Source organism: Abramis brama, assembly GCF_963993115.1.
Source record: "Abramis brama genome assembly, chromosome: 8".
Taxonomy (NCBI): Eukaryota; Metazoa; Chordata; class Actinopteri; order Cypriniformes; family Leuciscidae; genus Abramis; species Abramis brama.
The window spans coordinates 20,062,420-20,078,514 of NC_139970.1; the positions used below are offsets into that span (position 1 = coordinate 20,062,420).

The 16,095-nt window shown below is 37.5% G+C and overlaps 2 protein-coding genes across 5 annotated transcripts in view; one reads left to right on the plus strand and one right to left on the minus strand.

Annotated features, from left to right (window-relative positions):
• Positions 1 to 67: 67 nt before the first annotated feature.
• slc9a2 (solute carrier family 9 member 2) lies at positions 68 to 14,713 on the minus strand (the record flags this gene model as incomplete). The annotated part of the gene is made up of 11 exons (XM_084121320.1): positions 68 to 426; positions 2,960 to 3,149; positions 3,508 to 3,624; positions 4,716 to 4,821; positions 5,017 to 5,184; positions 5,650 to 5,720; positions 5,816 to 5,905; positions 7,342 to 7,541; positions 8,086 to 8,303; positions 8,731 to 8,844; positions 14,568 to 14,713. The coding sequence occupies 11 exons, from the start codon at positions 14,711 to 14,713 to the stop codon at positions 74 to 76; spliced, it is 1,773 nt and encodes a 590-aa protein (XP_083977446.1). The 3' UTR covers positions 68 to 73.
• Positions 11,407 to 16,095, plus strand: part of inpp4aa (inositol polyphosphate-4-phosphatase type I Aa) — a 29,625-nt gene continuing 24,936 nt past the window's right edge. For 3 of the 4 annotated variants that reach the window (XM_084123084.1, XM_084123085.1, XM_084123087.1), the window contains exon 1: positions 11,420 to 11,542. The gene's annotated coding sequence lies outside the window, so the exon portion shown is untranslated. Of the gene's footprint in view, positions 11,543 to 16,095 lie in introns of all 4 variants that reach the window. The other variant, XM_084123086.1, reaches the window with a different exon arrangement.

The window sequence follows — 16,095 nt, forward strand, 5'->3', positions numbered from 1 at the left end:
GTAAGTGTTTTAGTTTGCTTCAAAGTTGTGTGATCTCATCCACAGATAATAGCAGTCCAGCTGCATTAACAGATCAGTGTGGCCTCCTCATCAAAGGCTGTTGTACATCATTCTGCGGTTCCTGTACCCATGTGTGGGGAGACAGCCATGATTGCTGCTCTCCACCCTCACAGTCTTTGTCACTATGGTTTCTAGATGAGCCATAAGGCAGATTTGAGGTCTGATGCCCTGAATGGCTGATGTTTGACCTCAGATGTGACGTCCTGTAGCCCCTCTGCTCCTCATTTTGTTCATCCAACATGTTCACAGAGGAAGCTAGATGCATCACTGCTTTATATGACAATCTCTGTGGATGCTTGAACATAGGCCTGGTTGACGGATAGTCAATCTCAGTTTCTCTATCACTATCTCCTAAGATAAAATATACTGTACATTACTATCAATTCAATTCAAGTACATTACTGTCAATATAGTTATGAAAATACCTTGACCTTAATCGTTGTAATATTTACAGCTCTGCACTAGATGTTCATTAGAAAAGCATGACAAATTATACATGACAAAAAACACAAAAACAAATTCAAAATATATATATATATATATATTGTTACATATATATATAATGTGTGTATATATATATATATATATATATATATATATAAATATATCAAAAAAATATAGCTGCGAGCAGCGATTGCGGGCCCAAGCCGGTGGCACCGCCACCCTGGTGCCTTTAGTTACACTAAAGCCACCGGGGTGGCGGTGTCACCGGCTTGGGCCCTCCATCGCTGCTCGCAGCTATATTTATATATATATATATATATATATATATATATATATATATATATATATACACATTATATATGTCACAAATGTCACATCCATGTGATCGGCCTCTTACAACGAACACACTGCAGAAGTTTCATCAAGATCAGATAATGTATGCAGAAGTTATAACACACTTCCTGTGTCCCATTATTCGCCATAAATTCGTTTCCTCGCCACGGCCAAACCGTTCGAGATATCAAAAATCTGTTTGCAAGAATTCATCCTCAATGTCTTGACTTCATTCACACCGAGTTTGGTGGCGATCGGATGAATTCCCTAGGAGGAGTATTTCACATTCCATTGTATGCGTTTTCCAAACAACGTATAATAACCGACTTCCTGTTGGGCTTTTGTAAAACTTAGAGCACGAAAGTTGTTCGGCCTGATGAGATCTATATGTGTACTGAGTTTCATATTATTACATGCAAGCGTGTTTGATATATGGACCAAGTTTTCGGACCCCATTCCAGGGGGCGCTGTCGAGCCCCCCTGCCACGCCCCGGTACCAGCTTCAGCCCGGCCCTGATGGCCGCAGGTTCTGACGTGTGTGCAAAATTTCAAGAGTTTTTGAGCATGTTAAGGGCCCCAAAAGTGGCAAAAAGGCAAAAAAAAAAAAAATGAAAAAAAATATATATATAGCTGCGAGCAGCGATTGCGGGCCCAAGCCGGTGGCACCGCCACCCTGGTGCCTTTAGTTACATTAAAGCCACCGGGGTGGCAGTGTCACCGGCTTGGGCCCTCCATCGCAGCTCGCAGCTATATTTATATATATATATATATATATATATATATATATATATATATATATATATATATATATTGTTATATATATATATATATAATGTGTGTGTATATATATATATATATATATATATATATATATATATATATATATATATTACACACATTATATATATATATATAACAATATATATATATATATATATATATATACATTATATATGTAACAATATACATATATATAGTGTGCGTCCACGGCGAGGAATGGGCAGAGAAGAGCAAACGTTTTTTAGTTCATTCCTACTTCCATAGGAATTCATTGAAAACGCTCGCTCTGCACCATTATCCATGTCAGTGCGGTCAAAAGCATTTTGAAAGTGACACACTTCCTGCTGCCAGTTGGTGGCGCTATAACTTTGACTCACAATAGTTACATCCATCTGATCGGCCTGCTGAAGCACGAACACACTGCTGAAGTTTCATCAAGATCAGTTAACGTATGCAGAAGTTATATTACTTTGTGTTTCTCTTTTCTCGCCATAAATTTGTTTCCTCGCCATGGCCAAACCGTTCGAGATATCAAAAATCCGTCCGCAATTTAGCATCCTCAATGTCTTGACTTCATGCTGACTGAGTTTGAAGGTGATTGAATGAATTCTCTAGGACGAGTACATCAAATTCCACAGCATGCGTTTTTCAAACAACCCATAATAGCCGACTTCCTGTTGGGTGGAGCTAATAACTTAGAGTACGGAAGTTGTTCGGCCCGATGAGATCTATATGTGTACCGAGTTTCATATTAATTCATGCAAGCGTGTTTGATATATGGACCAAGTTTTCAGACCGTGTGCAAGGGGGCGCTGTTGAGCCCCCCTGCCACGCCTGGGTACCAGCTTCAGCCCGGCTCTGATGACCGTGGGTTCTGACCTGTGTGAAAAGTTTCAAGAGTTTTTGAGCATGTTAAGGGCCCCAAAAGCCCCTGAAACCTTGAAAAACAAAGATTAAATGGAATAGACAAATCCCCCCCCCCCCCCCCCCCACACACACACACACACACACACACACACACACAGACACACAGAGAGAGAGAGAAAATTCTCCAGAAAATCCACATTCAAACCAAAATGTCTCCTCAATGTCTTGACTTCATTCACACCGAGTTTGGTGGCGATCGGATGAATTCCCTAGGAGGAGTATTTCACATTCCATTGTATGCGTTTTCCAAACAACATAACTTTTAACTTTGAACAAACTGTTGCCAGTAAATAACATCAATTTAAATCTACAGTAAGTTACTGGCAAGTAGCTGCCAATAATACTGTAATTTCTACAGATTTTTTTAACAGTGTACACAATCTCTGAGATCATCTACTGAATGTAAGTCAGTTGCTGTCTATATGCAAAACATGTTGAATCTGTTTTGCTACAAGGGCCAGAGGGTGAACTAGAGATGGTTTAATTACTGCTATAATACTGTATATTCTCTCACCGGTGTGACCGAATCTCCGTGGAGGAAATCCAGAGTTCAGACTCTGACCCATCGGCAGAGACAAAAACTTCTGGGACATTTTTGCAGCATTCTGGTGCGGCAGAGAAGAGCAAGGAAAGGGTCAATGACAGAAAATAAGACTCTCATGTTCATATTAAGAAGTACATACAGATCCAGGGAGTGAAAACTTTGGAACGGGATGAAGATGTCAGAATTTTTCTTATTTTGTTTAAATATCAATTCATTTGTATTTAGTACTGCCCTTTGAAAAAGCAGCAGAAGAGACTTATATGTTTCCCGGAAGACAAATTTAGTACAATTTACGCTGATCTTCAAATTCCAAAAGTGCCCTTTAAATGGCAAAAACCAAAAGTTTTTGTCTTATATCTCATCATTCTTTTACCCTGTATAAATAAGTGCTCTGTATAAATTTATGTAGTGTTACATACAGTGCCATGGAAGCTTCCAGCTCTGAGGCTGCAACGTAAACTTGTGTGCCGTCTCATCAGGATCTCTCTGGCTGTGATATCATTGGGTAATGAATGCTTATTGGTATAAGACACTGTCTGTTAAGCATAATGGATAAAAAATATATAGATCACAATTTGTGAAATATTGCAAGGCACAATAAAGTAATAGGGACATTAACAATGTTATGTCCCACTACTTATTCCACATATACTAAATACTACAAAACTGAATCATTGAAGAAAACGTTAAACTTTTCTATAAACATGGTAGTTTTTGTTCAGTGTCATGAATAACCAATAACATCATACAAATGCGACACAAAAAATTGTTATATCTAATGTCGGTCAGTACCCTAAAATATACTAAAATTCTAATTCTGTTGTCAAATTTCAGCTATGGTACTGGGATGTTTTTAGAAACTTTCCTATTTTAATAGGAAATAGGAACTTCCTATTGAGCATTTGACCCTTTTTTTGTGGTGTTTTTGGTTGAAACTTTTATGATAATTTATAAAAATGCACCTTCAGTGCATTACTTTGCATATTGTTATAAATATTGTAACCAGTCCTACTCAACTGGTCCGTGCGATTCAAACAGGCATCTCCGCCTCTTGAGGCCAGGGGAGTGAGGTTTACCCACACAGTTCTCACTAGCTAGCCTCCTTTACACTCACCCCCTAAACCTCACTCCCATCTGGGTCATGGCACCAAATGTAACTCGACCTGCTCCGAGTGGGATTCGAACCGGCATCTCCGGCATGGGAATCACAGTCTCTAATCACAGTCTCTAGTCTCTTGAGGCAAGGGGAGTGAGGTTTACCCACACAGTTCTCACTAGCTTGCCTTCTTTACACTCACTCCGGGTCACGGCACCAAATGTAACCAGTTCAACTCTACCTGCTCCGAATGGGATTCGAACGGTGTGTCCGGCATGGGTGGTGGTTGCAAAAGAATGCTAGAAAAGGACGCTAAAGACCACAGTCTCTAGCATCGGTCTCTATCGTCAGTCGCTAGAGGCCAGGGATGTGAGGTTTACCCGGACGGCTTTTAATAGCTTGTCTCCGTTACAATAGCAAAGCTATGAAAAATATTAGCTTTGAATTTAATATAACACCTAATATCTTTGAATTTTTAGTACTTCTAGCAATTCCAATATTGTAAGTTCAGGACATTCTGTCACAACTCACCCTCTGTCTGATCTTGTACATGTTTTTTGATAAGAGTTCATGCATGCTTGTCACATCAGATGACAAGAACTTCTTCCTGGACTTTGAGGCATTCTTTATTTCTTCACTATTGTAAACGAGAACAGAGAACAGAACTCAACAGGAAGCAAATCATTGGGATTCTCCTGTGACTTCTAGTAAAATGATTAATCTATTAGTGTAAGCTAAATTCAGCAACAACAACAAAAAGCAAAACCAGTTTCTGAGATTTCTGAGAAGCATAGGACAGGAAAAGAAGTGACTGTGTAAAAAGGAGACGTACTGTAATGAAATTAAAGAGGGAGCTGCACTGATGTCACCGGACATTGTGTCCAGAATCTCCATGGCGTTCTGAAGCTCCAGTTTGTTATACAGAGCCACAATGCTCGATTCAGGACGAGTATCACGGATTAAAATCTTGCGAATGATCCGGTTATTAAACTTCATGAACCTGACAATCAAAGATTTTATAGATCAAAACAAATTAATCTCACAATCAAAATCACATAAAGTAGATAACAGAGTGTACTGGACTTTACATTTATATTTAGCTTCTACATATAAACTGAGTCACTGAATAAATGTCCTTTTTCCATTCTTATCTTTTTCCAAAATTGAACATAACAATCTTAGGGTAATAGCTGTGGTAGTAACTAACAGGAATAGTCTTTATGACAAATGAATTTACATAAGCCTGACGCTGATGTTATAATGCATGTTCACATATAGACTGAGACAGAGCTGTTAGACCAGTCTAACTGGTGGCACAATTTTAAAACAAAAAAGCAATGAGGAAAGTGGAAACATGACACAGAAATACTTCTACTAATCCACTATCAGCAGAGAACTGTTCTTTTATATTCAGAAAAGCTGTGTAGAGGAAAAAATAACTAAAATGTAAGAGTCTAACTCTTACTTGTCTTTCCAGTAGTAGTGACTCCATTGTCCACATAGATCTTCTATGCCTGCAACAGTATGCTCCATTAACTGAAACAGAGTAATGGCATCAAGACTAAATAAACTGATTAAGATTATACATTAAGTGTGTTTAAATTAAATGAATGAAACCACTGAAAACATACCCTTTTGTGAATCTCAACACTGATGGTCTCTTGGTTTCGATTTGTCTTACGGACATTCATTAATTTTAGAAGAGGTCTTATTGTAATTCCCTGCAAAGAGAAATAGTCTTTACTATACACTACCGTTTAAAATTCTGCTGTCCGTCTGATTTTCTTACATTTATTCAGCAAGAATGCATTAAATTGATTAAAAGTAATTGATTATCTGACAATAATGGCATTTATATTGTTACAATTTATTTTATTTTAAATAAATGCTGTTCTTTTCAACTTTCTATTCATCAAAGAATCCTGAATAAATATATGACGTTTCCACAAAAAAAATATTATGCAGCATAATAAACTGTTTTCAACATTGATAATTATAAGAAATGTTTCTTGAGCAGCAAATCAGTATATTAGAATGAATTTTGAAGGATAATGTGACATTTAAGACTGGAGTAATGATGCTGAAAATTCAGCTTTGCATCACAGGAATAAATTGGCCTCAAAGCAGAGACTACAGTCCGCCTGCCCGGAGACGGACAATGGTTCCCCTTTTACCATCAGCGAGAGCGAGGAGAAAACCAACATGCCAGCCACAGAGTCCGCTCCAGTGAGAGAAACTCCTGGGTCTGTTCTAGTGATAAATTCCTGTGTCTGTTCCAGTAAGAGAAATTCCCCAGTCAGTTCCTGTGAGAGGGATTCCTGTGTCTGTTCCAGTCAGAGAAATTCCCCAGTTCGTTCCAGTGAGAGAAATTTCCCAGTCCATTCCTGTGAAAGAAATTCCCGAGTACGTTCCAGTGAGAGAAGTTTCCGAGTCCGTTCCAGTGAGAGAAATTCCTGAGACTGTTCCAGAGTGTGAGATTCCCAAGTCCTTTCCAGTGAGAAATTCCCCAGTCTGTTCCTGTGAGTGAAATTCCAGACCCAAGCCCAGAGAGTTCAGCACTGACCATAATGGATCTGGCATTGTGTCTCTGGGCCACACTCGTCCACTCCAGCCCCTGACCAGAGTCTGCTCCAGCCCAAGAGCCCGTTCCAGTGTCTGCTCCAGACCAATAGTAGCTGCTGCATCTCGTGCCAACTTTCCTTTGTGCTGCAACCAGTGACCATGACAATTGCTGTTTTTACTGTATTTTTGGTAAAATAAAAGCAGCACTGGTGAACATAAGAGAGCATAAGATTTTTTAAAAATCTTGCTGACCCAAACATTTTAATTGTAGTGTAAATGTAAAAGCCATATATGGATCACAAGGAATTTGCGTTTTTGACTACCTTTGGAAGTGGTCGAAAGTGGACAATCAAGACATTTTAGACCCTGTTTACACCTTTATTTCGTGTCGTCCACTTGTGATCTGATCGACCAAAGTGCATAACGCTTAATATCAGGTGTAAACAGGGCCTCATATTCATGGCCTAACATCAATGCAAAGTGTTGAACAAATATATGAACAAGTTAATGCTGTACTTGTAAAGATGGTTCATTAAAAAGGCTTGTTTGAAACGCAAGCACTTGTCAGCAAGACTCAGTTGCTGTGTAAAGGTACCTGAATGAACACTGTGAAGATGATTACAACAATCGTGCCTGTGATGAATAGCTTCTTGCGACCAATGCTGTCAGGGAGAGTGAAGGCCAAGGCAAAGGACACGGCTCCTCTCAGTCCACCATAGGTTAAACCAAACTGATCTTTGAAGTTAAAAGGAATTGTACGGAAGGGGTTAATGATCTGCGTTAGGACCAGGATTCCTAAAAGAAAATGGAAATATAGTAACATTTGAGCCAGTAGCTCAAGTTATGTCATTTCAGATGACAATTTGTATTTGTTTCAGACATACTGTCAGTCTGTGCATTAGTGGTGTGGAATTTACAGGTTACATCATTAGACCAGCACGTGGCAACAAGTGACCGTGTATATGATTTGTTGAATCATTCCTAAAGTTTGTAAGTTCAAAACACTGATTCATTCAGGAACAACACACAACTGCTTTGCTGTTGCTTGAAGACATGACTATTGACTATGCTTTGATTGGATCTATTTCTGTTGGTGGAGATAAAATAGGCAAACTAACTGGCAACTGTGTCTACTATACATTACTTATATTTCTTGTTTGTTGAATTGTTTGTTAAAAGTAATATCAAATAGCAATAATCGCAATCATGCTGGTGTGTCAACACAGCTGTGGCGATATTGTTTAATTGTAACCAATGACAATAAGAAAACGACCTGGTACTATTAAAAACTTCCTTATAATTTGAAAATTTGTTATAATTCACAAATGATCTCCCATACCCAGGCCTCTCCAAAGCAGAGCAAATAGTAGAGTAAAGAGTATGTAGCCCCAGTTCCACTCATGCTCTGTTGTTATGGTAACAACACCCAGGAAAAAAAAGATCAGAGTTTCTGACACACTTCCGAGCATCTTAATGACATGGCGAATAGTGGTGCAGGAATGCTGGGATACATTCTCCTCCACGTCATACTTCATAGTCAAAGCACAGGTTACAATACTGTAGAAATAGGAGCACAACGTTCAGGAAAATTAATGTTAGTTTCAGATATCTGGAAGCAAGCTTTTACTCAGCTGACAGGGAATGTTTTCTCTCAAAGTTATGAACAAACATCCTTACAGTAACATTAATAGAATGTTTGTTCAAAGTTATCTGGTTAATAATGTTCCAAAAACTTTAGCACAAAAATATTATGGAAACATTTTTAAATGTTATTACCTGTTTTTGAATGTTCAGAGAAATTCAAAAGTAACAATCCCATAATGTTTGCAAAATGGAATGTTCTTAATGTCCGCATTACCAAGAAAAAAAACTTTCTTTAAAGCATTTTAAAAACTTGATGTTCTGAACAGTCAGATAACGTTCAGAATTAAAGTTTTATAACTTAATGGTAATGTTAGCAAAATGGTAAGGACCCCTTACTTACGCCATGATGCTGGAGATGGCAAAGAGCTCAGCTAAGAGGTAGGCCAGGTAACTGTACAGGAAGATGATTAGAGGCTCGATCTCTCTCACTTTTCCAGTAAAGCGTGTTGGCTCTCTATCTCTCAGCAGGTGTGTGTGGTCAGATCAGATGAGGGCCGGTCGAGGACAAATGCCACTCCTGATTTGTCTGTACTTGCCTTTGAAATAGTTTCGCTTCTTTATAGGTCTCTGAAAACATTTTTTTTTTTTTATAGAGTTCCTAAATGCCACAAAAAACACTTAGAAGTAAAACCTATTGTTTCCCGCGTATTGTGTTCCCAGTTAGTCCTTGTATCTCAAATACAAACATGTTGTCATGATAGTTTCCGCCAAAACAGTTGCATAACTAGGCTACAATTATTAAATTAAACTGTATTACGTGTGAAAGAAAGCCTCTTATATTTTATTTCAACACTGTAAAAAATTATACTTGATCAATAAGTTTTGACAACATATGTTTTTACTTTGCTTTAACTCATCAAAATAAGTTAAGCTATTTTCAACTTTATAAAAATTACAAGAATCAACTCGTTTTGTAAGTCAGTTTAATGTAATTTAAGTTGAAATTACTTAAAGTTGATTGTACTTAAACATTTAAGGCAGCAACTTTTTATGCTAATTAAATTACAGAATATAGTAGCCTAACTGTCTGAAAGTAGTCCAGACCAGTGCAGAGAGTCAAACGAGCGAAACATTATTTGTTTCACAAACACTAAAACACATTTCACCCCCTTTTAGCTAATAAACTGTCAAATACATGGCATAATAATGATGTTACTGCATGTATGGCAGGTAGGCTATATGGCAGCATATTTGTGGCAGAATTGAAAAATATGGAGTAGTGTGAACCTCCCGAGAACCACAAAAAACGGTTTCTGAATTTTATATAAAGTATATTTTCATGTCATTACATGTTTTAGAGCATAAGAAACAATGGATTTTTAATATATATATATTTGATTCATATGCTATGCAATGTCCTATAGTCCTCTGTAGTGGACACCAGGACTCAGTTGTTAAAAAAAAAAAAAAACACTAAAAAAAGACATGGAATTACATGTCGAGGAAAAAACAATGGGATTTCTTTTCATTCACCAATCAATTTTTAGGTTTCAGGATTTTTTAACCAAACTTTGTATAAAGGCTTTGCATGTCTCAACTATGCTATAAAAGATTAATTAATTGATATACCATTTTACTTTATGCAATATGTGATTAAAATTGCCATAATGTGTTCTTGGGGCAAGTGTTATAATGGGAGTAATGACTGGCAACATTTTCATAATGATATTTAATATGAATATTGATATAGCCTATAATAATTTATTTCCCTATTCACTTGTTCTGTCTCCCAAAATGTCTGATAGGCCAAATAGGTCCTGGTGTCCTCTACAGTGGACATGTATGACATCAGTGTTATTTCATTGCCTATTTCATTTCTCATTTCCCAACTTCTCAGTACTGGTGTTGTTCCTCTGGAATTGAAAACTGCTGCCGTCACCCTGGTCCTAAAGAAACCTGGCCTTGACCCCTCTGACATGGCCTACTACAGACCAATCTCGAATCTTCTGTTCTCTGGCCTCTTCTCTTCATCATCTACATGCTTCCACTAGGTCACATTATCCGTCATCATGGCTTTAACTTGCATTGCTACGCAGACGACACAACTTTACATCCGTTCTCAACGCAATTGCTCCTCTCCCCACTAATTCCATATCAGCTTGTATATTGATGCTATAAATTATTGGATGACCAGTAATTTCCTCAAACTCAACACTGATAAAACAGATCTACTTCTTGTTGGTTCACCTCAAACTACATCCTGTTTCTGTATTGACAATGTTAATATTGCTGGTATCTTGGTTCAACCTTCTACCACTGTTAAAAACCTCAGCATAATCTTTGGCTCCTCTCTCTCCTTCCTTCCTCACATTTCCTCACTCACTAAGTGAGTGAATTGAATACCAACGATGTTAAAACCCTAGTTAACGCTTTCATCACTTCACGGCTTGATTACTGTAATTCTCTTTTCTATGGTTTACCCAATACGATCCAATAAATAAGATCCAATATGTTCTGATCCAAATAATAAGATCCAAAACTCTGCAGCTAGGGTCCTCACATATACAAAGAAATCTTCCCTACTCCTATCCTACTCAGACTCGCTCGCTTTCCTATTCAATACAAGATACACCTAATCACATTCAAAGCACTCCATGGTCTTGCCATGTTTGGTATCACTGAAAAGCCCTGAATGAGCTCTTTACAGGACATCCAGACTTAAATCTGTGACATGTATGTTGTCAGAGACATTCACTAAAATATAATGTCCACTACAGTGGGCAAAAGTCTATTCCTGGGTGAGTCCCAGGAGGATAATGTAAATTCAACCTCATCCAGCTGCAGTTTATCTTCTATGAGAACTGCTAGTCTGTAACCACTAGATGGGTGTCAAGGTCTTCCGACAACGCGCTCGTTTAGGTCTGTATATTCATCGAAAACATTTCCATGAAGCGTTCTTTAAATACAGGTGGCCGAATAAACAATTAATAATACACTATTTCCACATCTTATAAAGACATCTTCTTTTGGCTCAGCGTATTTGTGAACGAGGCGGGGGTTTTAGGACAACATCTCTGACGTAATGCGCGGTGACGTCACGGCAGGGCGAGTCCACAATGCAGAGCAAGTGAACGAATTGCGGAGATCGCCGTGTATCCAAACACTGATCTGCATACTACCTTAAAATCATGGAGCATATCGGTGACTGAAACGTAAGTGATCACTTCTGCCTTTTTTAAAGCTGGTAATGTTTGCAGTCCGTGTGTAGTAGTGGTTAAACGCTTGGAAGGTTTAAAGAAAAGGGAATCAATTTTCTTTTGATATGCACAAAGTCCGTAATATGGCAGAAATTGGGCGAGAGTGATATTAGCAAGTCGAGTGGTGTAAGTTTTATTATAAAGCGTATTATAAGGCATAACGGAGGACGCAATCGTTCATTCAGTCGTCATCACTCTTTATTATTCCGTCATGAGAGCTGTTCAAATGTCTAACGTTAGATGTTGTCAGCTTTTGCTGCTGCAGAAGCTTTACGTTGTTTCAATGTGCTCTAATAATGTTCCTGGAGGTAAAATAATCAGATGGGTTATACATTGTCTGTTGACATTATTTACAAGGTGCCTTGAACACATTATGGATGGAAACCTAGACCCAATTACGTTACTGTTTCCTTAAAATTCCGGAATTATTTTCTAGACGCTCGGTTTTCGACTTCTGTCAGCGCAGACAGAACACTGTACTAAAATACTCGGACAACGTTCTCTATACAGCGGTGACACAACATCGTTATTAAAAATTACAACACGACACATACAGGCAGCGTACATTCCCCCTACTGAAGAATGACTCGGTTGAGCCGGTTCTCCGTAGTGAATCAAAACAAACAGTGCGACCAGTGTTGTACGATTCCTAAACGAATGATTCATTTGAGTCGGTTCTCCTTAGTGAGTCAAAACAAACAGCGCGAACAGTGTTGTTCGATTCCTAAACGAATGACTTGTTTGAGTCGTTATTTTTTAAGCAATTATTCAATAATTATTTTTGAATCAGTAACGCTTCTGAATCAGTCAGAACTATTAGTACTGAATACATCTGACTTACTTACTTAACCGTAACTTACAATAGGCTTACTAGAGTTCTGTAATCAGTGGTAGGCCTATTTTATAAAAATGAATGAATGAAACATGTCGCCACTATTTTGTTTTTGTATTTGAATTTTATATTTAGGAACAATTTCAAAGGCTTGCATTTATGCCACCTGTAAAATATCTGAGAAAAGATTCATTGTAACACCTTTTGCAATAACTGTATTACATTTATTTCTGATTTGTAATATGAAATCTGAAATGATCTTATCACTTAGCCCTTGATCCCTAGAAAACACAAGGTTTACGTGGAGAGCCAGGCCCCAGTTACAGGTCACATAACTGGTTGCAGAATCTTTAATAGCTCTGATATGACTTGATTTGATGTCAACCCTACATCGCAATCAGAAAGAATGAAAATAAAAAGATGTGTGATAGTGTCACCTTTTGTGTTAAAGTCTGTATAGTTTTTTTCCATTGTAAATACAAGGGCCTCAGGGCTGTCTCTTTCTTCCTCAAAACTTTTTCTAGTTGTTTGTTATATATAGGATTGTCTTTTTCAATTGTGACCTGTTCTTGTTGTTACATATAAAGGTTCACTGTTCTTTAATATTCTCAGTACCTGGATTAATGGCACTATTGATTGGTGGATATGCCAAAGACTCACATGCTGTACTTATGCAACAGTTCACAAAAGCCTTCCAGTGAGAGATCTGGGTTACTAATGCAAAGATTAGTTTCTCAGTCCTATACTTAGTGGATTCACTAGTGAATTATTTATTTTGCTGTGTGAAAAGGAGGTAAATATATGATTGATCTGGGAAGAATTCTAGAATTGAAAACTGTTAACGAAAGTCTGGCGCTTTGTTTCTGTTCTATGTGATTTGGCTTGATATAAACTGATCAGGCTAATAGTTTATTTCCCTATAAAAAAATAAAATATAAAAAAATAAAAAAAAATATCCAAGAGGTACTCACTGACCTTTACAGAGACAACTGATGTTGTGTAGGTTTATAACAAATTATCCTTTTTTTTTTTCCTGTCTGACCAGTGCCACGATGGTCCATGAACCTAAAGTTCATGGATATTGTATTGGCAAGACAATTGCTGCCAATGACAGGTGTTTTACTGTTATTTTGCCAATTCATGCATGAAACACAAATACAGAACATATGTTACTGTATGTCTCTTGTCTGCCCTTCTGCACTTGTTATGATTTCTTCACACCATTCAGCTGTGTGCCATGAGACAGACAGTGACGGGTTGATTGGCTGCTCATTCTTAAGAGAAGCAGAATTTTCCTCAGCCAGATGAATTGATGTAAGGTCTAGAGATGAAAGGAGAGCATGGATAATCATGTTTTCACCCAGACGATGACTCATCACTAAAAGGAAATTGCTGTTCATTATGATTGTTACAGCTTTAATTACACAGTTTGATATGAATCCAATCAAAACATAGAGTAAATGAACAGAGATAAAATTTGATAATTTGGCATACACAGAATTTAGGGTCGACTTTCTTTTTTAGTCTTCGCTTGAATTAACTTATTAGAGACTTAAAGGTATAGTTCACCCAAAAATGAAATGAAAACTGTAATTATTTGCTCCAATCCTAATCATTTGACTGCCAAGTCACATTTGTTTATAGCACACATGAGAAAAACTAGCATTTGGCAATGATGTCAAACATGGCGGAGAAGGTAAGGGCTCAATTTCAGATTTAAATTTGAGTCTGTTCAATATATAATATTCAGAGTTCAGAAGACTTATGCATGAGTCATATGGACTTCCTTAATGGTGTTTTGGAGCTTGACATTTCACTATGGCCAGTTCAGACTGCCAGAAAAAAATCAAGATTTCTGCATATCCAGATTTTATCCAGATGGGTTTTTGAAAGTCTAGACAGCAAAAAAAAAAAAAATTCAATACAATTTTTTCCCAAGTCTGATTCAAACCACATTATGGAGGTGGTTTAAAATGCGATTCCAATCAGATCTTTACGGGTGCATCTCAGTCTGGACGCTCTGGCTGCTCAAATTGGATTTCAAACTGTCTTTTGCATCACTCTTTACGCGGCACACAACAAGCGTCAAAACTGGTGGTTAAAATGTCCAAAGATTTTGGCATTTTCCTGTGCGATGGAGATCTGCACCTTATTTGGAGAGTGAGAGGATGCACCTCCATTTTTCCTGCATCCGTTTTGAAAGCCATGCAGATGCAGATAGGTTGGTTATGTCTGGAGTCTGGATGCACAAATCTTATTTGATCACTTGCAATTGCAATTATTAGTGCCGACATTCTGCCTGAAAAGATCTGATTTTAGAAAAAAAATCTGATTTGCCTGCAGTCTGGACATTGCCTAAGAACTGTTTTTGTATGGCAAAGAGCTGTGTAAAGCTCAAATATTTTGAAATGGTTTTTTTTTGTTTTTTTTCATGCCCCATGTAAATAACAAAAACAAAAATGGGTAAAAGGCGAAACTTCCAAGCACTAGTTAAACAGTTTGGGGCCGGTAAGATTTTTCAATGATTTTAAAAGAAGTCTCGTATGCGTTTATTTGATCAAACATGCAGTAAAAACAGTTATATTGTGAAATATTATTACAATTTAAAATATCTGTTTCTATATTAGCCTATTTTGAAATGTAATTTATTCCTGTGACGCAAAGCTGAATTTTCAGCATCATTACTCCAGTCTTCAGTGTCACATGATCCCTCAGAAATCATTCTAATATGCTGATTTGCCGCTCAAGAAACCTTTCAAATTATTATCAGTGTTGAAATCAGTTTAATGCACCCCTGCTGAATAAAAAAAAAATTCAAACAAACAAACAAAAAACTTTTGAACGGTAGCGTACTCATGGATTAGTTTATGCACAGACCCACATGCTCGTAAAGTGCTGTTCATGCAGAAACATTCTCACGCATGGATTCATTTCCTCTAATGTTTATCATGCACATAAGAACTGTGCATAAATAGAAACAAGGCTCAGTTCTTGGCTTATTTTTATAATTAATGTTTTCTTTTACAAATAATTTTGTGGCATGGTTTCACATTACATTGCTATGTCAATGATACACACATCAATATTTGTATAGTCCAGGGCAGAATTTCCACTCAACCTCAAAGTGTAAATGTCTGCTAGCTTTTTCTAACTTAACCCTGACTAAATGTTAGTAGGCCTCAAGATTCATCTCACTCTAATCTGTGTTTAGACTTGAAAGATGCTGTATAAAATGCCTGTACCGCCTCCTCTGTAGTATTGCCTGCCTCTGTTCCTCTTTTAGTTTCAGAGAAACTGTTTTCCATACCATAATTACATCCCACCTACATTACATCTCTTTTCATTTTTTTTTTTTTTTTTTTTTGCCAAAATGTTTCAAAGGATACGATATGTCCAGCACTCTTTTGATAATCTTTCTTTTTGTTTCATTTCCAGTTTCCTGTCATGGATTTTGAATACAAAAACTTATAGGAGACAAGTTCTCTTGATGTGTACTTGCAGAGTTGCATTTTACATCCATGAAGTCCATGAGACCGTAGAGTGTCCCACAGTCCCAGTTGACATTTTAGGTTTCAAGAAGGTGCTCACGAGTGCTATGTTTGTGGCCACTTTGCACCATGTTGTTGTCAAGCCTGCACTGGATGAAACCTCTGCATTATGACCCTAGAAACAGCAC